The sequence below is a fragment of the Hyperolius riggenbachi genome, chromosome 2, assembly GCF_040937935.1.
Source record: "Hyperolius riggenbachi isolate aHypRig1 chromosome 2, aHypRig1.pri, whole genome shotgun sequence".
In the NCBI taxonomy this organism is placed as follows: domain Eukaryota; kingdom Metazoa; phylum Chordata; class Amphibia; order Anura; family Hyperoliidae; genus Hyperolius; species Hyperolius riggenbachi.
In genome coordinates, this window is record NC_090647.1 from 88,993,721 (window position 1) to 89,021,249 (window position 27,529).

Below are 27,529 nucleotides of genomic sequence, written 5' to 3' on the forward strand. Positions count from 1 at the left end.
TACTGCAGCCAAATAGATCAGCAGGGCTGCCAGGCAACTGGTATTGTTTAAAGTGAACCTCCAGACTAAAAATCTACTCAGCAGAACTGAAAAGGCTTGGTGTTTCTTTAACAGTTTCACAGCATCAGAACTTTGTTTTTCTTACCAAAGCATAATTTTTAGCTAAGCTCCACCCATCAAAGAAAACTGCCCACGCTTTTTTTCCCTGATGCCGTGCAAAGCATGATGGGATTTCCTATGTTGATGTTCACGTTGCCTAGCAACTGGGAGAGGTGCTCAGGACACAGGACAGTTGGAACCGTGTCTCATGCTCCCTGTCATCTCCTTTCAACCAAAAAGATGGCTGCCCTCATGAAATCAGACATTTGCCTGTTCTTTTAAAACGGGGTGGGTAAGAGATTGTATTACCTATCAATTTTAATTAACATAACTAATGTAACTTAATAACAGTATGTTTGTTTAGGCTGGAGTTCCTCTTTAAAGGGAAGTAAATACTGAAGCCTCCATATTCCTCTCACTTCAGTTGAATTGCACAGAACGTTTTTTGCATGCCTTTTTACGAATTAAAATTGCATTCATATACAAATTTTCACATGCGTTTTTTCAGAATAGCTTATGAGAGTCAAGGAGAAATCGCATTCATTGTGCAAATTTATTCGGCAAGATGTACCGTATATTCCGGCGTATAAGACGACTGGGCGTATAAGACGACCCCCCAACTCTTCCAGTTAAAATATAGAGTTTGGGATATACTCTCCGTATAAGACTACCCCTCTTCCAACGCACATCAAATTAAAATAAAAATAAAAAAATCATGTACTGGTGCTGTGTATGAACAGATACTAGTGCTGTACTGTATGTGTTACCCTGTATATAACAGTATATAGTCAATTGACTTGTTGCATTGGTCAACTCTGGTCAGCTCTCCTTGTCTACCTGTTTATCAGAGCGGTATGGAAGTATAGATTGCGCTCCCTCAGCAGGGCGAGCTGAGAGGCGGTAACAGGATAGGGCGTATCACCCGGCATCAATGACACCTGGTGTATAAGACGACCCCCAACTTTTCAGAAGATTTTCAAGGGTTAAAAAGTAGTCTTATACGCAGGAATATACAGTATGTTTTTCTTCACGCATGGAAAACCGTGAATGCGAAAACATGAATTTTAGCTGAAGTGTGATTTTCCATTAACTTTCATTAGATGAGCAGAAAAAGCATTTTTGCACATTCGGTAGACACACACGATTTCTAATGAGTGTGAATTTAGCCTAAGAAATTAGGTCCTTAGCCTATGAAATTAGATCAAGACAGAGACAAGTGTGTCTGTGAGGCTGGAGGAAGGGACAACATACAGAATCGGGGTAATAGGTGTTACTATGCAGTCATGGTGGCATAAGAAATAATGCATTAACCTAATCAAGTACTCCATGTTCATCTTTTTCAGATACGTGGTTGCTGTTGGATGGGATCGAAGGATAAACATGTATATTGTGAGTACCGTCTATCCCAAAAACATACTGCGCTAATTGGCTTTTCCCTACATTGGCCCTAGACTACGATACATACACTACACGATACATACATAGACATATGACTATAGTAGGGATTAGATTGTGAGCCCCTCTGAGGGTCAGTTAGTGACAAGACAATATACTCTGTACAGCGCTGTAGAAGATTTTGGCGATATATACAGGTGAAACTCGAAAAATTAGAATATCGTGCAAAAGTTCATTTATGGCAGTAATACTGAACCAGACTGAGAGACCATTTAAAGGACAACTGAAGTGAGAAGAATATGGAGGCTGCCATATTTATTTCCTTCTAAACAATGCCAGTTGTCTGGCTGTCTTGCGGATCTATTTGGCTGCAGTATTGTCTGAATCAGACCAGAAACAAGCATGCAGCTAATCTTGTCAGATCTGACAAGGCTGTCAGAAACATCTGATCTGCATGCTTGTTCAGGGTCTATGGCTAAATGTATTAGAGGCAGAGGATCAGCAGGACAGCCAAGAAACTGGTATTGCTTTAAGGAGTTACCAGGCTAAAATAGTAAAAATAGCTTTACTCACCTGGGGCTTTCTTCAGCCCCTTGCAGCCGACTGTCCCATGCCGACCGCTCCGCTCCCCGCCGCTGTCCCGGTCTCCGTTCTCGATATTCAGGCCGACCGAGGGGTCGGCCTTACTGCGGCTGCGCGAAGCGCCGCTGTCAATCATGGCCACGTGGGCTGCAGCGAACTGCGCAGGTGCAGTAGTTCTGCGCTTGCTGTTTGCTGCGGCCCACGTGGCCATGACTGACAGCTGTGCTTCGCGCAGCCGCAGTAAGGCCTACCTCGCGGTTGGCCTGAATACCGAGAACGGAGACCGGGACAGCGGCGGGGAGCGGAGCGGTCGGCGTGGGACAGTCGGCGGCAAGGGGCTGAAGAAAGCCCCAGGTCAGTAAATCTCATTTTTACTATTTTAGCCTGGTAACTCCTTTAAAAGGAAATAAATATGGCAGCCTCCACATACCTCTCACTTCAGGTGTCCTTTAAGGCCTCTTTCACAGTGGGATGTTGCATTTGATGCAACTTTAAAGTCGCACAACGTGCCCCTAACGCAGCGCATGTAGGTTATGAAATTGGACGTTATTTTGCACTGCATTATCTGTCTCTTGGTGCGCCGTTTTCGTTGCATACTGATGGAACGAAAACAGCGCATGTGTTACATTTAAAAAAACCAAAAACATTACTGAGCATGTGCAACACACATAACGCAGCAAATGTATTGCTAAACGCACAGCATGCAGCACTTTCTAAATATTGCTACACGTTACACACAACGCAATGTGTGCACTGTGAATGTTTCACAGACTTTGTATTGCTGTGCGTTAGTCTGCGTTATAACTTTTTATAACGTGCGACTTTAACGCCCCACTGTGAAAGAGGCCTAAGGCCCCGTTCACACTGCATGCGTTTCCATCCGTGTTTCGGGAACGCATGCAGGAGGCCGACACGCATGGCATCAGACAGTGCATAGACTGCACTGTCTGATGTTCACACTGCATGCGTTCCGGACCAGTGCGTTTCGGGAACGCATGCTGCACACATTTTTTCCTAAAACGCGTGGCTGTCCCATTCACTTTCAGTGAATGGGATCAGCCACGCAACGCATACAAACGCAGATGGCGTGCGTTCATACGTGTTGCGTTCCGAACTCACGCCTGTCCGCGTTTGCTAATGTGAATAAAGCCTGAAGGCTCAGGAACCCTTTGCAGGTGTTTTGAATGAAATAGCTGATTACAGTCTGACACTTTGAGCCTAGAATATTGAACATTTTTCACAATATTCTAATAGTCTGAGATTTTGATTTTGGGTTTGCCATTAGCTTAAACCATAATCATCAAAATGATAACAAATAAAGGCTTGAAATATCTCACTTTGCATGTAAGGAGTCTATTTCATATACTAGTTTAACCTTTTAAGTTGAATTGATGACATAAATGAACTTTTACACAATATTCTAATTTTGTTGAGTTTCACCTGTAAATGCTAAATAATAATGCATATACTTTCACTGAGGCTGAGTACATTTTGCTAAGTAAGCTCAGCAACCTTTACCGAACCATCCATTAATAAGGCACAACATTGCGTGTGTCACCCTATAATATAATATAAGCTGTGAAAAGGACAGTAGAGGTCAGTGACAGCGCTGGCACAGACTGGCAGTCTGCTAATTCTGACATTTACAGACAGGATAGTCTGCTGGGAAGGGAACCGATGTGATATTCTCTGAGCTTCTCAGCAGTCAGCTTACTCTATTCATTTATACACAGCTGATATATCTGAAAGCATAATTCATGAGTCTTCACCAATGGATCCTTCACAGCCTCATGTTCTTACCATAGTGGGGCATTCTAAGTTTAAAAGCACGCAGGGCCAGCACTTCCATTAAGGCAAAGGGGGTAATTGCCCGTGGGTTCCAAGCCCTGCCAGGCCCCGACCCCTCCTTAACTGTTATGTGCTCTCTGGGGGCCCTGCACAATAGCAGCATTGGTAGCTCACTTGTCCCGGCGGCCAGCACTAGGGATGATTACAGAAATGCAAATTGTTCTGAGTTCATGCAAATGTATGCAAATTTTGATGAAAATATATGCAGCTTGAAAAGGACCAATCAATTTAAACCTATGTTTTCAAACTGCATACATTTGCATAAAAATTTGCATAATTTCAGGAAAATTTGCGTTTCATTGATCATCCCTAGCCAGCACGTTGATCCGTACCTTCGTGCTCCTGGTCTTCTTCGCCCCCGCCTGCCTCTTGTAACCGGCATATCATTACCTTTACATATAACATCCTTCGGTCACAAGAGGCAGGCAGCAGTAAGAAGACAGGAGCAGCACGCCGGCTACCGGGACAGGTGACATTCAATGCTGGTATTGTGCACATGCAGGCCCCCCCCCCCCCCCCCCCCCCCCCCAGAGCACATTGGAGCCAAGGGGGGGAGATTGAGGAGGGTGGCAGCCCATTTGGGAGCCCTGGGAGCTGAGTTTGCTGGAAGGCCCCAGGTTACCTTTGTCCCAGGGCCCCATCGGACATTAAAGCGGCCCTAAAAGCACTAGTTAGGGGCCTATAGTACTCTACTATTCATAATTGGTGCTTGGTGGAGAAAGAACAGATTTTCCCTGTGAAATTCATACAAACTTTAAGGACATAAAACAATTTGACACTGTCCATAATAGAGTAAAACTGCATTCCAATTCTGCAATATATAATTCTGCTGTTCCCCGCAGCTTATACATTGTGCACTTGGGACTCTCGTTATTGATTTGTCACTGCGCTTTATGGAAATGCTCCGTCTCATTAGCAGCTCATCCTTTCCATTATTTACTCACATAATGTATACTAATGTACATAGGATTACATATTAAGCTAATAAATATAGAATGACATAGTTACCTAGGTTGTAAAAAGACATGTTAAGCATCTTGAGACTCTCCGTACAATAAACTAATAAAGATGAAGGAAAAGACACGAAAGGTAAACATGATCTCCCTGGCTGGATCAAGGTATCACCATTCCCTTTGGAGTAACTGCACCTGTGGATGCCCTTCAAAGTTAGGAAAACCTTAAAATGCAAATATAGACTATTGAAGACAATCAATATCTTGACCACCTTAGCCAATTTCTAAACTAATATATATATATATATATATATATATATATATATATATATATATATATATATATATATATATATATATATATATATATACTGTATATCCTTCAATTTAATTGCCACTTTTTTCATCTGTTCTAAAAATTCAGTGTCCTGTTATATGAATTACAGAGTTTGGTGGATGATGATGGAAGTCCGGTTGCAACCAGACCTTATTACTAGCTTAGGATGGAATGGATACATAACATAACTGATGTTAGATTGTTCCTCCTAGTACAGTAGATCCATAGGATGTATAAGTTGTAGATGTCTCTGTTAGGGGCTGTTAGGTTTGCAGGTGCTGTTGACACATTCACTTGAGATAGGTGTGGGCTCTCTTAAAGTGCCTAAGTAACTATTGGTCTTTACCATAGTGTCCAACAAGGGTCTGCCACCCCTAGTGGGCAACAGACTACTTTGTTGCAAGTAACCACCATGTTGAGATCCCTGAGATGGCACTACCAGTGATGAGAGAACTGGTGACTCTTCAATTTGATGTGGACTTATGTGGTCTAGGGGCATCTTAGGTCAGGACTGCTAAATTAGGGTAGGCAGCAGGCTAGAGTAGACACAAGTCGTAGGCACAAGTCAAAGGATTCGACAGACAGCAGACAGATGGAATCCAAGACCTAGCCGAGGTCAGGAACAGAGGTACAGAGCAGACAGATCATGAATAATCAACAGATCAGGGGCATAATGAGAAATCAGGTCAGAGAACTCAAGTACTGGTAAAAGTAGCACACCAAGCTGGCAGATAAAGCAGCACTGGGCCCTCAACAGTGGCGTAGCATTGGGCCTCAGTGCAAGTTTTACATTGAGCGCCCCCCCCCCTAGCACTCTATTCATAACAATTATAGCACACCAAAATCTGCCAAGGACAACCACAATATTAAAGGTGCAAGAAGAGGATGGAGAACAGTTTATTAATGATTACTACTATTCAAAGCATCTATAGAAGTGCTGCACCAAAAAGAACTAATACTGCAGTTGAGGGGGTTCCCTTGGGGCCCATGTTGCCAAAGAGCCCTGGTGTGGTCGCAACCTCTGCATCCCCTATTGCCACGCCACACGCGCTCAAGCATGGAAACCCTGCAATATCTAGAACTGCAGTGAAGGGATTAATCATCTAAAGTATACTGTAAATTCACTCTAAAGCCCAGACTGAATTTATTTTAGCCAGACTTAACAAACATCAATAAATTGGCCACTCTGCTGATTCCAGTTCTGACATGCAGTCTTCTCTTATTATTCAGCTGATAACGTCTTCTGTTGTGTGCAGGACTCGGATGATGATCTCCACCACTTCCAGGAACCGCAGCCAGGCTGGCAGGATGACTTGGTAAGAAGATTCCAATTAGAATTTCAATAAAATAGAGGAATTATTTCCAAAGGATACTTTTTCATACTTTCCAGTTGTTTACATGGTAAGAGGCACACTTTTTTGAAAATATTTGGGCCAGAGATACACCGCTCCTCCAGTTACCCCCCTATACACATGCAGTCACATCCCACCACTCCTCCAGTTACCCTTCTATACACATGCAGTCACATCCCACCACTCCTCCAGTTACCCTCCTATACACATGCAGTCACATCCCACCACTCCTCCAGTTACCTTCCTATACACATGCAGTCACCTCCCACCACTCCTCCAGTTACCCTCCTATACACATGCAGTCACCTCCCACCACTCTTCCAGTTACCCTCCTATACACATGCAGTCACATCCCACCACTCCTCCAGTTACCCTTCTATACACATGCAGTCACATCCCACCACTCCTCCAGTTACCCTCCTATACACATGCAGTCACATCCCACCACTCCTCCAGTTACCCTTCTATACACATGCAGTCACATCCCACCACTCCTCCAGTTACCCTCCTATACACATGCAGTCACATCCCACCACTCCTCCAGTTACCCTTCTATACACATGCAGTCACATCCCACCACTCCTCCAGTTACCCTTCTATACACATGCAGTCATATCCCACCACTCCTCCAGTTACCCTCCTATACACATGCAGTCACATCTCACCACTCCTCCAGTTACCCTTCTATACACATGCAGTCACATCCCACCACTCCTCCAGTTACCCTCCTTTACACATGCAGTCACATCCCACCACTCCTCCAGTTACCCTTCTATACACATGCAGTCACATCCCACCACTCCTCCAGTTACCCTCCTATACACATGCAGTCATATGCCACCACTCCTCCAGTTCCCTTCTATACACATGCAGTCACATCCCACCACTCCTCCAGTTACCCTCCTATACACATGCAGTCACATCCCACCACTCCTCCAGTTACCCTTCTATACACATGCAGTCACATCCCACCACTCCTCCAGTTACCCTCCTATACACATGCAGTCACATCCCACCACTCCTCCAGTTACCCTTCTATACACATGCAGTCACATCCCACCACTCCTCCAGTTACCCTTCTATACACATGCAGTCACATCCCACCACTCCTCCAGTTACCCTTCTATACACATGCAGTCACATCCCACCACTCCTCCAGTTACCCTCCTATACACATGCAGTCACATCCCACCACTCCTCCAGTTACCCTCCTATACACATGCAGTCACATCCCACCACTCCTCCAGCTGATTGCAGCTTTTAACATGGGCACAGGGGAGGTGCACAAACTAAATTACCTGATTCAGGCACAGGAACTAATTGTGGAGGTGGATGTTCCAGATAACTGTTTGGAGTGGAACTGGGAACACTTATTATGGTATCACAGCAGTCACTAATTACAGGAAGCAGGGGATAGCACACTGGTTACAGGACAGGATGCTGCAGAGGACACAAATTGGGAATTACACGGGGGGAAGGGGGCACAGTGGCTAAGTGGATAGCACTCTTGCCTTGCATTGCTGGGTTCCAATCCCAGCCAGGCCTCTATATGCACAGAGTTTCTATGTGTCTGTGTGAGTTTCCTCTCGGCATTCTGGGTTCCTCCCATACCACAAAAACATACATATACGTTTATTGGCTTCCCCTAAATTGGCACCAAACTACAATGGACATATGACTATGGTAGGATTTAGATTAATGAAAAGACTATATACTTAGGAAGGTGTTAGCTTTATGTAAATATTAAATAATACTAATAATAAAGGTTAGGGGGCTTCAGACACAAAGAGATGTGATACAGTGAACACTAATTACAATGGAAAGGGGCAAGTGATGTGATGAGGTACAGAGGGTAGGAATCACAGGGGTTGTGGCACATAGGTCACTAATTTAAATGTCAGGGAATACACAGGAAACTTAATAAAGCTGTAGAAAGATAAATAGTAACTTTAATGATGGGGGGGGGGGGGGGGGGGGGGGGCAAAGGCATGAATGGAATGGGGGCAATATTGATGTGGGGGAGGTTCATGTGTACCAAATGAACACTTATAATGCATGGCCTTGTCATTGTCTACAGCTGGTACCCCCTTTATCTAACCAGTGCACTCCAGGAGAGTGCAGTGGGTGCAGACCCTACCAGGTGTCGCCAGCAGAGGGAGTGACACCAAGCTCCAGGCTAGGGGAGAATGGAGTAAGGCTATGTGAATACTGATTTTTTTTTTTACTATAGAAAAAGAATGATTGGTTTTGTTTAGCCTGGTGAGGTTGGAGGTTCATGGGAAAAGAGCGGGGTGACACCATGAGTTTCTGCACCGGGTGACACCAACCCTAGTAACGCCTCTGCAGTGCATCACTACTGCATTGCAGGGTTACTTTAAAATGCACAATATAGCCAGTAACCATATGGGCTCAAACTTGTCACTTCTGTATGAATATTCCATGTCTTAATTGCTGTGTTTCTTCTTTTTAAAAAAAACCTGAAAATTAAGTCCGTTACTTTAAATGTTGCCAATCTCTAGAGACGTTATTAACGATTCTGAGCTCATAAATTAGTTTTTTGAACTTTCCTCAAAGCATTCACTAATCACACTATAAACCGCGTATTCTGTGTAATGAAAAAGTAACCAAACGAGCGATTAATTAAAAATGTTTTCTCTTGAGTGTGCGTGGGTGCCTTGCATTTAAAGTTGGACGTAATTATGGATGCAGTAAACAAGGTATTAAACTTTCATTCAAACAGTAAAGCAGATTGACGCGAGCTGTAGTCCATCAAACGCAAGAAATACATATGCTGCAGAGAGATCGTCACCGCCACAGGGGCATTGCCTTTACACAGAATTATAATCAAAGGCTCAAAGCAATATCTGTCTCTGATTGTTATTAAAAGCAAATGCATTAATTACACATATTTGCAAATCATGGCCAGATTTACCATAAGGCACTTGCCTACAGGCGCCTGATAATAGATAGGAATCTCACTCCCCTCTCCTAGTGCCCCCCTCCCTCCTCCTTCACTATGCAGAGTCCCGAGCAGAGTGTAAATGAGAGGTTACACACCCGGCTCTCAGCATTCCACTGATGCGATCCCCCTTCAGTCATGGGTACATCTAGCTACTTAATACATGAGGGTATCTGCTAAGGGACCCTTGTGGCTACCTATAACAGGCAAGGGAAGTAAGGGGGAAGTGACAGCTGGGCCAGCCAGCACACTTGTGGTGCGGTTCAGCGGGGGTTTTTAGGTTAATGGAGGGCGAAGGCTAGGGTGCCAGGACATCTGTGCCTATAGACTCCAATGATGTAAATCCGGGCCTGTTGCAAAGACACAACAAGCCTCCTATGTGTTCTATAGTCCCACTCAACTGTTCCAAAGCAGCTCATGCATTGCAATAAATGAATATGTCAGAGAGTTGCCAGGAGGCTGCCATTACCCTTATGTAGCTTTGCCACCATGGCTGGATTCAGAGTCCATAGAATTCAATAGAAACATGCAGCCGGTAATTTGGGCTTGTTTATCTCTTGCAATATACAGTATGTCCTGCTCTGGGACAGTGAAATAGCACCGTTCACACAGAAGGCTTGATTCAGCCTCCACGCCTTGTTTATTTGCAAACATGTGTAACTAATCCCTGTGTATTATAGTGTACCTGAGGCAATATGACATATGGGGGTTGATTCACTTACGATAACACACTCAAGCAGCGCAAGTTAATACAACTAATGTAGTAGTGGCCACTCTAGTGAAGTATCATGGTCATCATCGCACTTCAAAAGAACATGCGTAAGTTAAGAGCGCACGCTACGCGGACAGGACTGCGTGTAGCGTGTGCTCGCTTGTATTACCTTGTGCTGCTTAAGCGTGTTATTGTTACTAATACAACCTCAAGATCAGATGGATGTGTATGTGCAGTGCAAAACATATAAAAAAACCAGGTTGTTTTACTTGTTTTATTTTGCTGCCTGAAAGAGTTAAGTATTAGGTATGGAAGTGACAGTGAAGTGACTTCAGGAATATAGAAAACATCCCTGCTAAGCAAGTTAAAGCCATAAAAGTTTTCCTGGCAGAATACAACTTCTGAGAGCAGAGGGAGATAGAAAAAGGTCAATAGCTCATGTACTTTCATTTAGGGACACTTACTAGGCTGCCTAGTTGATGATCGCTGTCATAGGCTGCCACTGGGAGGGAGGGAGGGAGGGTGGTTAAAATATAAAAAAAATAGCAAAATGTAATAAAAAATAATAAAATAAATATTTATGGGTGAAGGTGGAGCTCCCCTTTAATGCCGACATGTGCAGTTGGAATAGGACCTGTAAATCATGTATCATTGCATATTTTTATGGCAGCAGTGTGACATCTCTAGGAACCGTATGTCAGCGCAAGCAATAACAAGCTGTGTAGTTTTATGACCTGAAGAGGGAAGGGTTCTGTGTGATCAGAGTGCAGATATGAAGAGCGGGGGATTATGTTGAGCAGCCTCAGAGCTCACCAGAGCTGTCCCTTCTCTTGTAGATCCGAGGCCACCGTGAAGACATCCTGTGCATCGCCCAGAATCCTCCTAATCTGCTGGCCAGCTCCAGCTATGATGGAGAAATTATTATCTGGAACATGATCTCCGGTCACATCTACTGCCGTATAAACACAGCGCAGCATGTCGGCTCTGCTGGGATTAAATGTGAGTGAGATGCCACTAGGAACTGTCCAGATCTCATTCATAGACTACCACTTAGACTTATAACCGTTAATACAATATTGTAAGATTTGAATCACAATGCCCATACAAATAAGATGATTTAATAAGCCTATATAATCTCAGTATAGCACAACTGATGTCCTGACATCCCAGAGAACATGCTAGTCCTGTAACGGGGCTTGAAACCCCCTTTCCCATGAGAAATCTTTACCTTTTTCAAACGGATCATCAGGGACCTCTGTATTGCTGATGAAATATCCACCTTGGTGCTCAGATACAGCTAACCTGGTGTAGGTAGCAGTTGCCGGTGCTCTTTTTCTGCAGGTCCATCACTCCTGCCAAACATAAACTCCACTAATGTAGAAAAAGGCACTCCACAGGCTTCAAACTTGCGTTTGTCGTTTATTGAGCAAGACACACTACATGTTACGAGTCAACTGACCCTTCCTCAAGTGTCCCTCTGTATTGCTGATATTGTAATGAAACTCCTCCCACAGTGTGATGTCGGGACCATGGTGCTGACATCACACTGTGGGAGCCTTGTTGCATTGTGGGAAATAACAGCTGTTTCCAACTGCCAAAACTGCATCATCTCCTTCCATAGACATCACCTGCCAGCAGTAAAGATGTCGCCATGTGATAAATGTCAGAATGTAAATCAGGGAGAGGAAATATTTTACAATGGGCAAACACTGACTAAATTATTTATACATAATTATTGTAAAAATTAGGCCCTATTTTATTATGTTATTTTCACTGCAGTTCCTCTTTAGAGATGTCGCGAACCTCCGATTTTCGGTTCGCGAACCCTGTTTGCGAACCTCCGCGAAAGGTTCGGTTCGTGAAAAAGTTTGCGAACCGCAATAGACTTCAATGGGAAGGCGAACTTTGAAAATTTTAAAAAATTCTACTGGCTAGAAAAATGATAGAAAACATGTTTCAAGACCTCTAATACCTGGAGGCACACCTGATTGAGTGAAATACACATCACTGCTGGAGGACCCTCCCTCCTCCAAGCAAGGTCCTTTATACCATTTGACTCAGTTGTCTGCCTACACTAATTAGTTATGGGACAGCTGCTACTCCTCCCACCTCCTTCCTCCCACCTCCCACCTCCCTCAGTGGTTAGGGTGCATGCCCACCACACAGTGAGACCCAGGTTCAAATCCCAGCCAATGTGAGTTGGCTTTTATGCTACAAATCCTTAAAGGGAACCTAAACGGAGAAGGATATGGATTTTTCCTTTTAAAATAATACCAGTTGCCTGGATCACCTGCTGATCCTGTGTCTCTAATACTTTTAGCCACAGCCCCTGAACAAGCATGCAGATCAGGTGCTCTGACTGAAGTCAGACTGGATTAGCTGCATGCTTGTTTCAGGGTGTGATTCAGCCACTATTGCAGTCACAAAGATCAGCTGGACTGCCAGGCAACTGGTATTGTTTACAGGAAACATCCATATCACTCTCAGTTAAGGTTCCCTGTAAGCAACATGTTTCTATTGCATTGAGCATAAATGGTAATTTTTAGGCCAGCTTCATTTACTACTGTAGTGGTACAGTGGTTAGGGTGGCTTGGCCACCACACAGTGAGAGCTGGGTTCGATTCCCAGCCATGGTATGATGTATACTGGTTTTTAAAATAGTATAATTCCCTGGCAGAAGAGACCCTCCTCCCTCCGGTAGGAGGGAGGAGGGAATAGATAGAAGGGGAGGTGGGAGGAGGGAGGAGACCCACAAGAGGCTAATTAAAATTTCCCTAGCAGAGTGTGTAGCAGCTGTCCCATAACTAATTAGTGTAGGCAGTCAAATGGTATAAAATACCTTGCTTGGAGGAGGGAGGGTGGGCAGGTCTCCAGCAGTGAGAGAAGTGTGTTTGACAATAACATGTCTGCTGACAGTGATATGGAGGGTCAAAGTTTTGCTCAATAGAGCATTATGGGGCGAATCGAACTTCCGCAAAAGTTCGCCTGCATGCGAACCCCCAAAGTTCGCCTGGAACCGTTCGCGACATCTCTACTCCTCTTTAATGTGATTATTAATTGGGGACAAATATATAGTAATGTGGATAGAGAGAATTAGTAATTATCGCAAACCTGAATTATCGCAAATTCTTTCTGTTTTAGGAAAGCAAACTTTTGTTTTTCTTAACATCTTAGTAAGGGGGCTTTTAGGACCATTGTAGTCCCTTACACACCCCAATGAGTTCTGGGTCACCATGAGCTTGCTGGTTAGTCTGTGCCTCTCGGATTTACAAGCCCTACTCCATAGAGCCAAATTAATCCATGCCATGCACTGATGAGGATCAAACAATCCGAAACAGTCTGTATGCATGTTGGATTATTATGGCTCTGTACATATTAACAAGCTGACACATCATTGCATTCCAGCGGTTCTGGAGGTGTGTTTAGCTTCTAAGGGCACAATGGTTAATTTGCATATATTCAGCAGTGGTGCCTGGGAGACATCTCGAGCTCACTCCAACCTGAATTATCGCAAATTCTTTCTGTTTTAGGAAAGCAAACTTTTGTTTTTCTTAACATCTTAGTAAGGGGGCTTTTAGGACCATTGTAGTCCCTTACACACCCCAATGAGTTCTGGGTCACCATGAGCTTGCTGGTTAGTCTGTGCCTCTCGGATTTACAAGCCCTACTCCATAGAGCCAAATTAATCCATGCCATGCACTGATGAGGATCAAACAATCCGAAACAGTCTGTATGCATGTTGGATTATTATGGCTCTGTACATATTAACAAGCTGACACATCATTGCATTCCAGCGGTTCTGGAGGTGTGTTTAGCTTCTAAGGGCACAATGGTTAATTTGCATATATTCAGCAGTGGTGCCTGGGAGACATCTCGAGCTCACTCCAACCTGAATTATCGCAAATTCTTTCTGTTTTAGGAAAGCAAACTTTTGTTTTTCTTAACATCTTAGTAAGGGGGCTTTTAGGACCATTGTAGTCCCTTACACACCCCAATGAGTTCTGGGTCACCATGAGCTTGCTGGTTAGTCTGTGCCTCTCGGATTTACAAGCCCTACTCCATAGAGCCAAATTAATCCATGCCATGCACTGATGAGGATCAAACAATCCGAAACAGTCTGTATGAATGTTGGATTATTATGGCTCTGTGCAAATTAACAAACTGACACATCATTGCATTCCAGCGGTTCTGGAGGTGTGTTTAGCTTCTAAGGGCACAATGGTTAATTTGCATATATTCAGCAGTGGTGCCTGGGAGACATCTCGAGCTCACTCCAACCTGAATTATCGCAAATTCTTTCTGTTTTAGGAAAGCAAACTTTTGTTTTTCTTAGTAATTTGTGAGTCAGGTCATTTAATAAGCATTAAAATAAATGTTATTGACATAGAACAAAAAACTTTAGTATATACCAGAATGAAATAACAGTACATGCAGCCATCACAAGAAGGTAGCATTAAAAACCTCCCTGGCGTTCAATTTCCCTAGGATTTCTGTGCAAAAAGTGGTTCAATTAATTTCAAATAATTTTCAAGCATTTTTTGTAATCGTTCTTTTTAAATATTGAATTTAATGCAGGTTATTGTATTGAATTCAAAACAAACAAAAAAAAGTTTGTCGCCAGATGATGACATTGCGTGGCCTTGGCGTCATCAACACCAATCGCCGGGGAACATGTAATCGCAGAGGGAGAAGCAAATCCAACAAGGAACATGGAAGAGGACACTGGGAAAGCTATCGGAGGTACACGACGAGGGATCAGCATGCCAAAGGTGAGTATAGGTTAGCCAGGCATGGTTACCCCAGTACAGATTAGCCAGGTATAGGTGCCGCATTTTAGGTAACCAGGTATAGGTGCCGCAGTATAGGTAGCCAGATATAGGTGCCGCAGTATAGGTAGCCAGGTATAGGTGCCGCAGTATAGGTTGCCAGATATAGGTGCTGCAGTATAGGTTACTCAGCTATAGGTGCCGCAGTAAAGGTATAGGTGCCGAAGTATACGTAGCCAGGTATAAATGTCGCCAGTATAGTTAGCCAGCTATAAGAGCAAAAGTATAGGTTTGCCAGGAAAAAGTTTCCCAGTATAGTTAGCAGCTAAAGGGGCTGCAGTATAAGTTAGCCAGGATTGTGTCCCTGGTATAGTTAGTAGCTAAAAGTTAGCCAGGATTGTGTCCCTGGTATAGTTAGTAGCTATAAGTTAGCCAGGATTGTGTCCCTGGTATAGTTAGTAGCTAAAAGTTAGCCAGGAATGTGTCCCCAGTATAGTAAACAGTATATGTTAGCCAGGAATGTGTCCCCAGGCACCTATCCTGATTGGCCCCAGGAATGTGTCCCCAGGCAGCTATCATGACCCCCCCCCCCCCCCCACTGATCACCTCCCCTGCCTCCTGAGTCCTGATCCAACCCCCTCCCTCCTGATTGCGTGTAGCAACATTCCTATCCTCCCTCCACAGATCGCCGCCCCTGCCACCTGATCGATCCCTCCCTCTTGATTCCCAGGCAGCGCTGTGAGTGTGTGTGTTGATCGGGGAGTTTTACTCACCCGAGGCTCTCTCCAGCTATGATCGTAGATTCTCCTGTGTCCAGCCCCGGGCTACTGTTTACAGTTCCGGGGGCGCGGCTTGATGACGTCATCAACAGTAACACAGGGCTGGAAGCAGAGGAGAACCTACGATCATCGCTGGAGAGAGCCTCGGGTGAGTAAAACTCCCCGATCACTACACACACTCACAGCGCTGCCTGGGAATCAAGAGGGAGGGATCGATCAGGTGGCAGGGACGGTGATCTGTGGAGGGAGGATAGGAATGCTGCCACACGCAATCAGGAGGGAGGGGGGTTTGATCAGGAACGCGCCGGCCACTCGCTCCTAACGTGCTCTGCCCCGCCGGTGCTCCAACGTTTTGACCTACGCGTCGATTTTGCCTACTTTCCCTTCTGCGCGTGCTCAGTACTTTCCACGCCCACTCTGCACATGTGCATTAAGGTTTTCTAATTTCCCCTCATCGGTTTACCCTACGGGTGTGCGGAGTAATAGCCTGTGGCTGGAGGGAGTGCAGCAGCAAGTGTGTCCCAATGAGCAGGCCCCTTTCTAGGGTCCGTGCAGCCGCCCTGAGCATAGATGAATCATCTATTTCTGCTACATTTTCATACTTATTTCCATTATTACCTTAATAGCAATAAAATACAGTGAAACTCATAAACAATCTCCCTATATCCATAGTAGGATATTTCGATTTGTAGGTCACCTCGATGGAGTTCTCCATCATTCTGTCATTAGCGTAGGTCATTTCGACAATGTAGGACAAAACGTTGGAGCACCGGCTCCATGCGGTCCTCCCTGGGCCTGATGGATGCAGGTTAGCATACTATAGGTAGCTCAGATCACTACCCACAGTATGCTGACAGCCATCCATCTGTCCCAGGGAAGCCCACAGAAGCAGAAAAAGCGGAGCCAGCGGCGCAGAGCAGCTAGAAATCTCCCTGGCTGCATTGACGAGCCTGGCTCATCCATACCGATTGCAGCAAGTTTTAGCTGGACGAGCCAGGCTCCTCCATAACGCTAAGGAGGTTAAAGGATACCCGAAGTGACATGTGACATGATGACATAGACATGTGTATGTACAGTGCCCAGCACACAAATAACTATGCTGTGTTCCTTTTTTTCTTTCTCTGCCTGAAAGAGTTAAATATCAGGTATGTAAGCGGCTGACTCAGTCCTGACTCAGACAGGAAGTGACTACAGTGCGAGCCTCACTGATAAGAAATTCCTCTTTTTATCTTTTTCTTGCTCTCAGACGTCATTTTCTGCTAGGAAAGTGTTTTATAGTTGGAATTTCTTATCAGTGAGAGTCACACTGTAGTCACTTCCTGTCTGAGTCAGGACTGAGTCAGCCACTTACATACCTGATATTTAACTCTTTCAGGCAGAGAAAGAAAAAGAGGAACACAGCGTAGTTATTTGTGTACTTGGCACTGTACATACCCATGTCTATCTCATCATGTCACATGTCACTTCGGGTATCCTTTAAAAGTGTAATATGCACATATAAATCATTAGCCAGTCACTTGCACAATAATGACACAGAAATACTGAAAGAAAAGTAGTCCCCAGTAAACAACCTGAGATAGGGACTGTAGGTTCGTTATTAACCTGAATCTGTCCATAAGTGGAAACACTGTGCCATCTCTGTCCCCTGTACCTCCTCTGTCCCCCTGTGCCTTCTGTGTACTGAAGCAAAGGCATTTTACCAGTTTAAAAAACATTTTTTCTTAAAAAAAATTTATTTATTGATTTTCACAAAAGCTATGAGGTCTTTTTGAAAAAAAAAAAAAAGTACAGTATTTTCCGTCGTATAAGACGCTCCGGAATGTAAGACGCACCCAGGTTTAGAGGGCAAAAACCAGGGAAAAAATATACATACTAAACCTGGTGTGTCCACATTCCAGGAGCGTCTTATAAAGTTCTTCCCCAACTGGTGTCCTCCTGTGTCCCCATGTCTCCCCCATGTGTCCTGAGTGTCCTCCTGTATCCCACCTGTGTCCCCCAGGTCTCCTCCTGTGTCCCCCATGTCTCATCCTGTGTCCCCCATGTGTGTACAGTGTGCCCACTCCACCCCTCGTGCCTCTGCTCCCTCCCCCTTGTGTTTCCTGGTTCATCGGCAGCTGGCTTGACTATCCGCCATGCCGGTGTGGATTGCGGACCTCCTTCACATCTGTGCGGCTCCCCCTAGTGATAACCTTGTGATTATTGCGCCATCATCACAAGCTGAACACTAGAGCAAGCTGCACGGATGTGAAGGAGGTCTGCAATCCCAGCGGGCATGGCGTATAGGTCTACTAAACTCCGGGAGGGGGGCAGGGGCAAATCCAGGATTTCTAAGGGGGGGGTTCCTGAAAGTGGCGTGTGGGCGTGGCCAAAATATGGTGTGGGTGGAGCCAAATACTAGCAGTTTCTAGGCTAAATTGCACCCAGGGTGAGGGCATAAAATGCGCCCCCAACGTGGAGACAGGTATAGGTGCCCGCAGTATAGGTAGCCAGCTATAGGTCCCCCCCAGTATAGGTAGCCCATATAGTTGCCCCCAGTATAGGTTAGATAGGTATGTGCCCCCCAGTATAGATTAGATAGGTATATGTCCCCCAGTATAGGTTAGATAGGTATATGCCCCCCAGTATAGGTTAGATAGGTATATGCCCCCCAGTATAGGTTTGATAGGGATATGCCCCCCAGTATAGGTTAGATAGGGCTATGCCCCCCCAGTATAGGTTAGATAGGGCTATGCCCCCCAGTATAGGTTAGATAGGTATATGCCCCCCAGTATAGGTTAGATAGGTATATGCCCCCCAGTATAGGTTAGATAGGTATATGCCCCCCAGTATAGGTTAGATAGGTATATGCCCCCAGGATAGATTAGATAGGTATATGCCCCCCAGTATAAGATAGGTGAAGGAAGGTGCCCGCCCCCTGTGTGGGGAGAAGATTGCCTGGGGGAGAAGACAGAATAAAATGATGGAGGCGCCAGCCGCGCTAATAAGGGATGCGGGAACCGGCTTTATTCCTCGCTCCCTCACTCCCTCTGAATGCCCCCACCTGCGGTGAATGTGTGCCGGCTCCCCCATGAGTGTGTGCGCAGCGGAGCGGTAGGTCCTCTTACCGCAGATCTCAGGCGCACCAGCAACTGGAGTCTCATGCTTCCTGTGACGTCATGGTAAACAGGAAGCATGAGACTCCAGTTGCTGGTGCGCCTGATCTGCGGTAAGAGGACCTACCGCTCCGCTGCGCACACACTCATGGGGGAGCCGGGCACACATTCACCGCAGGTGAGGGGCATTCAGAGGGAGGGAGCGAGGAATAAAGCCGGCTCCCGCATCCCTTATTAGCGCGGCTGGCGCCTCCATCATTTTCTTCTGTCTTCTCTCCCCAGCCGGCCGGGCCATGCGGCAGCCCCACTTCCGGTCCCGGTGCAGGGGGGTGTTCTAGACACTCAGAACATCCCCCTCCGTGCGCCACTGGGGGGGGTAACACAAGGGGGGGGGGAGCGGAGGCATGCGGTGGGAGCGGGCACACTGGAGACACACAAGCAGGGATTCCCCGACGTTGCGGTGGGTCGGCGGTTCGTATCGGCGGGCGTTTGTAAGTCAGGGAGTCCCATGTTATGTCTGAATATACACACATACACACACACTTCTGCCTGATGTTTTATTGTGCTGTGAAGAGGTTTTTATTGTGCATATGCACTATGGGGCAGATTAAACCATGTCAATGCATGGAAATTAGGGGGCAAAAGTCATGCAAAGTTAAAGTGCCCAGATGAAGGATTCTAATGGGTCTGTTCTGTTGTAGTTTTGCTCAAGTCAATGCTTTTTGTGCAAATATATGTAGTTTGGAAATGCAGCAGCTGGTAAATGTGATTGATCCGTTTCCAAGCTATATACATTTACATATAATTAGCATAAAATGTGTCTCACCTCAGAATTATTAGCATCTCATTGACCATCCCTAGTTCTTATATATATGTCTCAGCATGAATTAATACAATTACACTTGCTTTTGCAATGGATACAATTCTTGATGCAACATTTTATTGCTGCCTATGAGTTCTTCTGGCAGTGCCTTGACCCTTTCTCACTTCCTACTGTCACCCTTCTGCTGGAGCCCAGCCCCTTGCAGTAGCGCAAAGTCATATGGTCACAGCAGTGATGCAGGTGGGAGGGTGCAGCTTCTGTTCTGGCAAAATTCCCTCCTCCCTGCCAGAACTGGCAGCCAATCATTCATTTTGTAGGTGTGGTTTTATCAGGTTGCTGCCAGTTATTGGATTACTCCAGGTGTGGAAAATGAGCAACAGTGACTCCTACTCTGTACAGCTAACTAGCTCTTGTAGCACGATGGGAAGTTTCTAGGCATTCTGTACTCTACAAATCTTCATAGTGCAAAAACATTGTGAGTACTGTATGAGAATTCCACAACTATACCCACATACAGTAAATATGTACCAGCAACACAGAACAGATAGATAGGGGGTTTGCTACTATGTAGACAGAAATATGTACTTCAACATAGAAATACAACCTCTAAAGTCCCACAGATCTTTCATCATCTTCTTAAAGAGTAACTGTCAGGCATAAAATCAAAAATCAATTCTTTGTTTATCTGGTAAACAAATAATAAGGATACTAATCAGACAATCCAAAAGTTAAAATCACTATTACTCTTCTTGTTGATAAATTATCATTCCCCAGTTTACCTGACTCTTATTTGGCACACAGAAAATTTGGTACACAAAAGAGAAGTTGCAGGGCATGCTGGGTTGTCTTTTTTTCCTCTCTACTTCCCCTTAGACTTAACTACCGGTAATGCAGCCTGATTGGCTGAAGCCTCTTTCCCTCCTATTTTCCCCTCCGACACCTCTGTTCCTCTCTGATTGGCCAAAATTTCTCTGGCTGAAACAATGCACTTTCTATAGTGAAGGGCGGGCAAACCAGGCAGAAAAGACTAAGGGCGGATATTACATCATGACTGGCTTCAAAATAGCCACAGTAAATATGGAAACTGTCTAGAATAGGATTCTCTACTTTTCCTTTATAAAATTCACAGGTATCATAACATGGACAGTGCAATACATGTGTTATGTAAGTAGAGAAAGTATTTATCTACTTATATATTTTTTTATTTTTTCCTGAGATAGTATGGCTGACAGCTCCTCTTTAAAGAGACACTGAAGCAAGAATACATTTTGCTTCAGTGCTTATATTCAGCAGGGGCATGTGTGCCCCTGCTAAAACGCCGCTATCCCGCGGCTGAACGGGGGTCCCTTACCCTCCAAATCCCCCCCTGCAAAATCTACGACCAACTTGGTCGTAGATTTTGCTGCTGTTGAGGCAGGGCTAATGGCTGCAGCCCTGCCTCTCAGCGCCGTCTATCAGCGGTGCATCGCCGCCTCTCCCCCGCCCCTCTCAGCGAAGGAAGACTGAGAGGGGCGGGGGAGAGGCGGAGATACGCGCTGACAGACGCGCGTGAGGCAGGGCAGCGGCGGTTAGCCCTGCCTCTATGCGGAAGAGATCCCCGCAAAGAAAGGAGGGGATTTGGGGGGTAAGGGACCCCCGTTGTGAACATGCCCTTGCTGAATATGAGCTCTGAAGCGACATTTATTCTCGCTTCAGACTCTCTTTAAAGAGAACCTAACACAGTTTAAAATAAAAAAAAAAGTTAGCTACTTGCCTATGAAGAGGGAAGCCTCTGGATCCCCTAAAGCAGTGTTCCCCAACCCCGTCCTCAAGGCCCACCAACAGTGCATGTTTTGTGGAAATCCACAGAGGTAGTTAATCAGCTCTGCTGAGACACTAATTACCTCACCTGGGACAACACATGTACTGTTGATGGGCCTTGAGGACAGGGTTGGGGAACTCTGCCCTAGAGGCTACTGACCTCCTCCTAGACACCGCGACTGCCTGGGACCCTCTGGAAGATCTCGGTCACACTCTTCTTTGTGCATGAGCACGCCCACGAGAACATATCTGACATATCCGCACAATATGTTCCGGGGGTCTGCACGTGGCACGGTGGTCTCCAGGAGGACGTGGGAAACCTCCAGAGAATCCAGAGGATTCCCTTTTCTTAGGTTAGTAGCTTTTTTATTTAGTCTGCCTCAGGTTCACTTTATATTGGGGACAAAGTGTTATCCATCATAAAACCACCTGCAGGTTTACAGAGCCAAACATACGTTTCACTGCCCACTGCTCCACTTCTTCTGGCTACTGCACTGTGTATTACAATTCATCCTGCAATCTAATGAAAGTATACAGGGGCTTTGCTAGGATCCTAAGAGATCCGGGGCACTTTTGGGCACTCCAGCCCAAAAAATGGGTGTGGCCACGCACCAGAGTGTGGTCATGGGTGGAGCAAAATTTACATGAAGCGGTCTAAGTCGGCTTGCCCAGCAAAATGTTGGTTCAAGCCCCCCTCTACATTAATACAAAAAATGCAGCATACAGTACATAAGCAGTTAGAATCAGATGCTAGGAGCTCTAGCGTCTGATTCATTCTCACACTAGGGGAAGAATCCCAGAATGTCTGCAGAATCTGGAGACCAAGCGGCCGAAGGTGAGTACTGCCACCCGCTGCCTGTCTCTGCCTGGGGGACATCTGGTGCACCCCAGAAAAGATCCGTGGCATGTGCCACTGATCTTTGGGGCTAGCAACGGCCCTGAACATATATAGAGATTTCCTATAAGGCTGAATTGACACTTTTTGGCCTTGTTCGCATTACGTTCAGCTCACGTGTCCGTCCAAGGTGGGCTTTTTTCCGCTTGTTTTTAAAGTCTTTTCTGGCGATTTTCTGCATGTTTACTCGTTTTTTGTGGGCGTTTTTGTAAGCGCTTTTGATCCGGAAAAAAAGGCATGCGGAAAGCACAAATGTGTGCATAATTACTTATTGGGGAACTTTATTATCCTAATTCCTAAACAGGATTTACCACTGAAAACCCTCCATGCTCAGCATTGTAAATAGCCTATAGAAATAATAATGATATACTTCTTTAAAAAGTACCAGTACTAGAAAGGGAAGGCAGCTATCCCAGTTTATTAAATGAATATATGCATGCAATAAAAATACCAAATGATCAAAGCCATATCTCTCAGCAGTAAAGAAAATTCCAAATGCATGCTAATAAAGTCACTTCACCAATTAGTGGCCTGTGAAAGGAGCATCGTAAAGCATCCCAATTATATGCAAATAAAACTGCTGAAACCACAAGTATTCATTTTATGCCACCTACAACCAGCAGGAACATTCTTTATGTTTTTCAAAGGATATGCATTGCAAAGTGGATGTGAAAAAAAAATACAGCAGAGCTGAGTTTATAACGAGTTCGCACCGCTTGTGTAGACCACGAGGGAGACGGTGAATGGTCATGCGGAGGTGGCAAACAACTTCACTTTCTTTTATTTTTACTGAAAATCTATATCAGCGGTCCACAAGACATTTCGCAATTTGATTTTACACTTTCATTGCAAGTGTGCGTTGCATAACCCTGTTGTACCGCAGGGTAACGCAATGGCAATGCCAGGCAGTATGGCCTAGCACACTTACTGCGTGGTGTCCCTTTGCGCCAGAAGTGTTCATCTCAGCGCAATCCTGACACACAGCCTGCAGTGTGTTACTGCAAGCATGGCAGTTAACGCACAGTGCTTGGGGTAATGGAAGTCTATGGGCGACGCAGTAAGTGTGAATGACGGAGCATGCACAGACCGACGTGGATCTCGGGAATCCCAGTGATGTACGTCCTGCAAACCAACCAGGATGTATGTCACTGAGTGGGGTGCAGCGCTATGCATATCACCGTCTGTGTACTTTGCCACAGGATCATATAAAGAAGTGCAGTGTAATACCGTCATAGTGTAAAAAAAAAATGTTTGGGTTTGCTAGGAATTTTTTAAACTGGCCAAAAACAAAATTGCACTTTTTAAATGCCTTTAATGTACCTTCTCGTTGTTTAAAAGGTTATAAGTTGTCAGCCTCCATATTCCTCTCACTTCCGGTATGCTTCAAGTAGAGCACATGATAAATAAAAGTGAACATCCCCAATATATCCTTCCACTAAACTACCCTGACCTTAAACCTTATGATGAGTCTTAACCTGAACCTAATGACAGAATTATCCCAGATGCCACTAGCCTGACCCTGACATTAACCTACGGTAATGTTAAACTTCCCTGACCCTAACATGAATTAATCTTCCTAACCCCCATGCCTATTGGCTTTGAGAGTCTAAACGTAGCCATACACCTAGAGATTTTGCTGTACGATTGACCATTCGATTCGATCATTTTATAGAATCGAGAGAGAATCAAGTGAGTTCCAGAATTCCCAATCAATGAAAAGTGGCTGATATCATGTCGAACCCACCAGCTTAGTCTATCGAGCAGGATGCAAGATATCGGTCGATTGCACAGGAATCGGCTATTGTTCACATGTCATTCGATTGACTCTGAATCCATTTTTGCATTCAGAGCATGGAGACACAACATTGGTCAGAATCGCTAGATGTATGGCTACCTTAAGTATGATACCTGCTTCAGGATCTTACAGCGACTGTGTTCAATTTGCCATTCAGTGAGGCCTGCTGCTTGAAATCTAGAAAAGACAAAAAGTGAGGGTAAACTCTCCCTATTAGGGACATAGACAACAATAAAAAGGTGCTACCTATCCTACATTAAAGCATAAACTAAATGTAGCTTTCGTAATGTGTAATTATTCTGTGGCAGAGTTGCTGACCCTATGTCTGACTTTCTGGGTGAGTGCCTCATATAGCTTACCAGCGAGCTACCTTTTCATTTAGGGTATCATGGTTGCTTAGTCAACTACTGGATGTTTTGCTTTGTTTGTTTTTGAGACATTACCCATTTCCCTGCTCTTATACAGCACACCACAAGGCAGCTTTAAAGGAAACCAGAGCTGTTATCAATAAAACGTTTTATACATACCTGGGGCTTCCTCTAGCCCATACGCACGGATCATTCCCACACCGCCGTCCTCAGTCTTCTCGCAGCTCCGATACCAGGTCCCCGCACTTCCGTCGGTCGGGGCCAGTCTATGCAGGAGAAGTGCGCACTCTACGTATCTCTCAAGCGGCTGCTGGAGAGATACGCAAACAGCGCACTTCACTTACGTCAGATTTGCTCCGACTGAGGGAAGTGACAGGACCCAGTACCGAAGCTGCGAGAAGACTGAGGACGGCGGCGTGGGAATGATCCGTGCGTATGGGCTAGAGGAAGCCCCAGGTATGTATAAAACGTTTTATTGATAACAGATCTGGTACACTTTAATAATAATAAGTCCACTATTTGTATAGCGCTTTTCTCCTGTGGGTCTCAAAGCTCCTGTGAGGCAGCCACTAGAGCGCACTCAGTAGGCAGTAGCAGTGTTAGGGAGACTTGCCCAGGAACTCCTTACTGAATAGGTGCTGGCTTACTGAAAAGGAAGAGCTGAGATTTGAAGCTTTGCCACCATTCCACTACCTGTTCATTTCTAGGAGGCATTTTTCAGTGCCTACCTTATTGAGGCCCATATTCAGCCATGTGGATGGCCTTGTTTGGCAGTAAACAGGGCCTAGAACTACAGTGCATGGACTATTGTGAGATTGTGCTCCTGAGATAGCTTATAAGGATGAAGAGCTAAAAGACTGATTTGTAAAAACCATGCCACAGTAGACTAAGGGCTTGATTTACAAAAGAATGCTGTTAGCACAGCCATTTTCGTGTGAAATTTCGCATTGCCCGCGATCGAGAATTTTCACGCAAAACGATAACAGTTTTCACGTGCAAATGCAATTTTTTGTGCGAAATCGATATCGTTTTCGCGTACAAATTCGCATCTGTGCGTGAAAACCGTTATCGTTTTGCGCGAAAATTCGTGATCGCGCGCAATGCGAACATTCATGCGAAAATGGCCGTGCTAACAGTTAGCATCCTTTTGTGAATCAAGCCCTAAATCTTTCACACACAGTTAAAAATATACCATTTTGTCTGACCTCAAAATACAGTATAATACATTTAATTTTAAATGGCTAAATTTAAAATGGAAATGTATCAGTTGATGACCCTACTGAAAGAGTAACTGTAGTGAGAATTAACAGAATGAATGAAGTTGCTTATCTTTTTACAATATTACCGGGACCAAAATGCAATTTAACTTTTTCTCCTGAGTTTTCTCCTAGGAGATCATTTTCCATCTTGTATTTAAAATAGTGATTCTTTTTTAGGAGAAAAAGTGAATTGCATATGTGCCGGTCTCCCAGAGTGCACTGGGAGAAGAAGGGGCATATAGCTCTAGGGTTGACATTACTGGGAGGGTGGGGCTACACACCAATATACAGCAATATACTGTATAGGCAGCTTCTGATGCTGAAACTAGGAAAATTACCATAAAAGTGGGTATCCTGAATAATTTATAAGCCAAAACATTCACAAATTGGGGGTTATAGGAGCCAACACAGTAAATTGTTTAAATAAGTATCACTTTATTCTTGAATAATCGTCATTTCTTTCTGGAAAAAATGTGGAACAAAATACAGGTTTGACAAGCAGAATAGCCTGACAACTTATTTCACGGCGAGAAGCCTTTCCTCAGAGGCACACAAAATACACATAAAATCAGTTATAGACTATAGAGTGTGCCTAATTCTTTGATACCATAAGGGAGATAGAATCTCCACTGAGTGCGTGCTCCAGAATGGAGAACAGACGCCTAGGATTGACATCACTGGGTGGGCGGAGCTAGACACAAATATACAGTAATATATAGATATAGGACGTTTCTGATGCTGAAACTAAGAAAATTACAGTAAAAGTATCTAGCCTGAATAATTTACTGCATTTTGCTATATACCGTACATGAGAAAAGAGTACTGGCACTAAATGCATTTGGCAGGTCAGCTTTAGGATTTCTACTGTGGTTACCTGTGCACCGCTGCAGTCAGACCATTTAGTAAAAATTGAGAAGTCCGGGCACCAAGGCTATTCTGGTCAAAGGTCTCTGAGGAAGCAAGAATCCCCTGTGAAACGGCTGTCAGGCCAGACCTGTATCCTTCCCTCACTGCCCCCCACATGTCTGCATAAGCTTTTACTGATGGAAATCGAATAAAGGATTTTCTACAATTTGGAACTTGGTGCCCGGACTTCTCACATGTTGTATTCTACTATATGTTACTACGATGCCGCTTGAACTATGCAGTCTTCAGGTTTTTCAGGGAGTTAAACTTTGCAGTGCCTTCTCCTGGTGAAATATGGTGCTGTCGGGTGATCATTCAGCCAAGTCTTCTCATTTTATGTCCCTCCAGCCTTTGTGAAATACAAGTACCAAGGCTGGCAGCGCAGAACAGAAGAAACATGTTGCCCAGCCATCATTATAATAGCACTGCTATGAATCATACATGTGGAATAAAATAATTTACCTGACACATCCCTTGAGGCGCTGTGCAACAATAACCGGCTCTGTGAGAAGCAAGAACATCACTAGTCTTCTTCTCATAGAGCTGTTGCATCTCCCACTAGCTGGCGGGCACAGCAGACTGCTCTGGAAACTCACAGCTTTGCTATAGTAACGTGTTATAAATGGAAGATGCTGCCTTAGATTCTGCCAGGACCACGCTACCAAGCATACAATTATCTGCAATAACATGTAGAGCTGCCAAAACAGTACGGGAAAGGAAGTCATTTGGGTGAACTTAGACACATGATTTGAATATAAATCCCTTTCTGCCAATCTTGATATTTGTTGTCATGTTTACTAGAGGGTTGC

The 27,529-nt window shown here is 44.8% G+C and overlaps 1 protein-coding gene across 1 annotated transcript in view; it reads left to right on the forward strand.

Moving 5' to 3' along the window:
* The window catches only part of LOC137545617 (cilia- and flagella-associated protein 337-like), a 217,848-nt gene that overhangs the window by 135,377 nt on the left and 54,942 nt on the right, over positions 1–27,529 (forward strand). Inside the window, exons 20-22 of the mRNA XM_068267032.1 lie at positions 1,443–1,488; positions 6,471–6,530; positions 11,074–11,236. Coding sequence (XP_068123133.1) covers positions 1,443–1,488; positions 6,471–6,530; positions 11,074–11,236 — 269 coding nt within the window. The remainder of the gene's footprint in view (positions 1–1,442; positions 1,489–6,470; positions 6,531–11,073; positions 11,237–27,529) is intronic.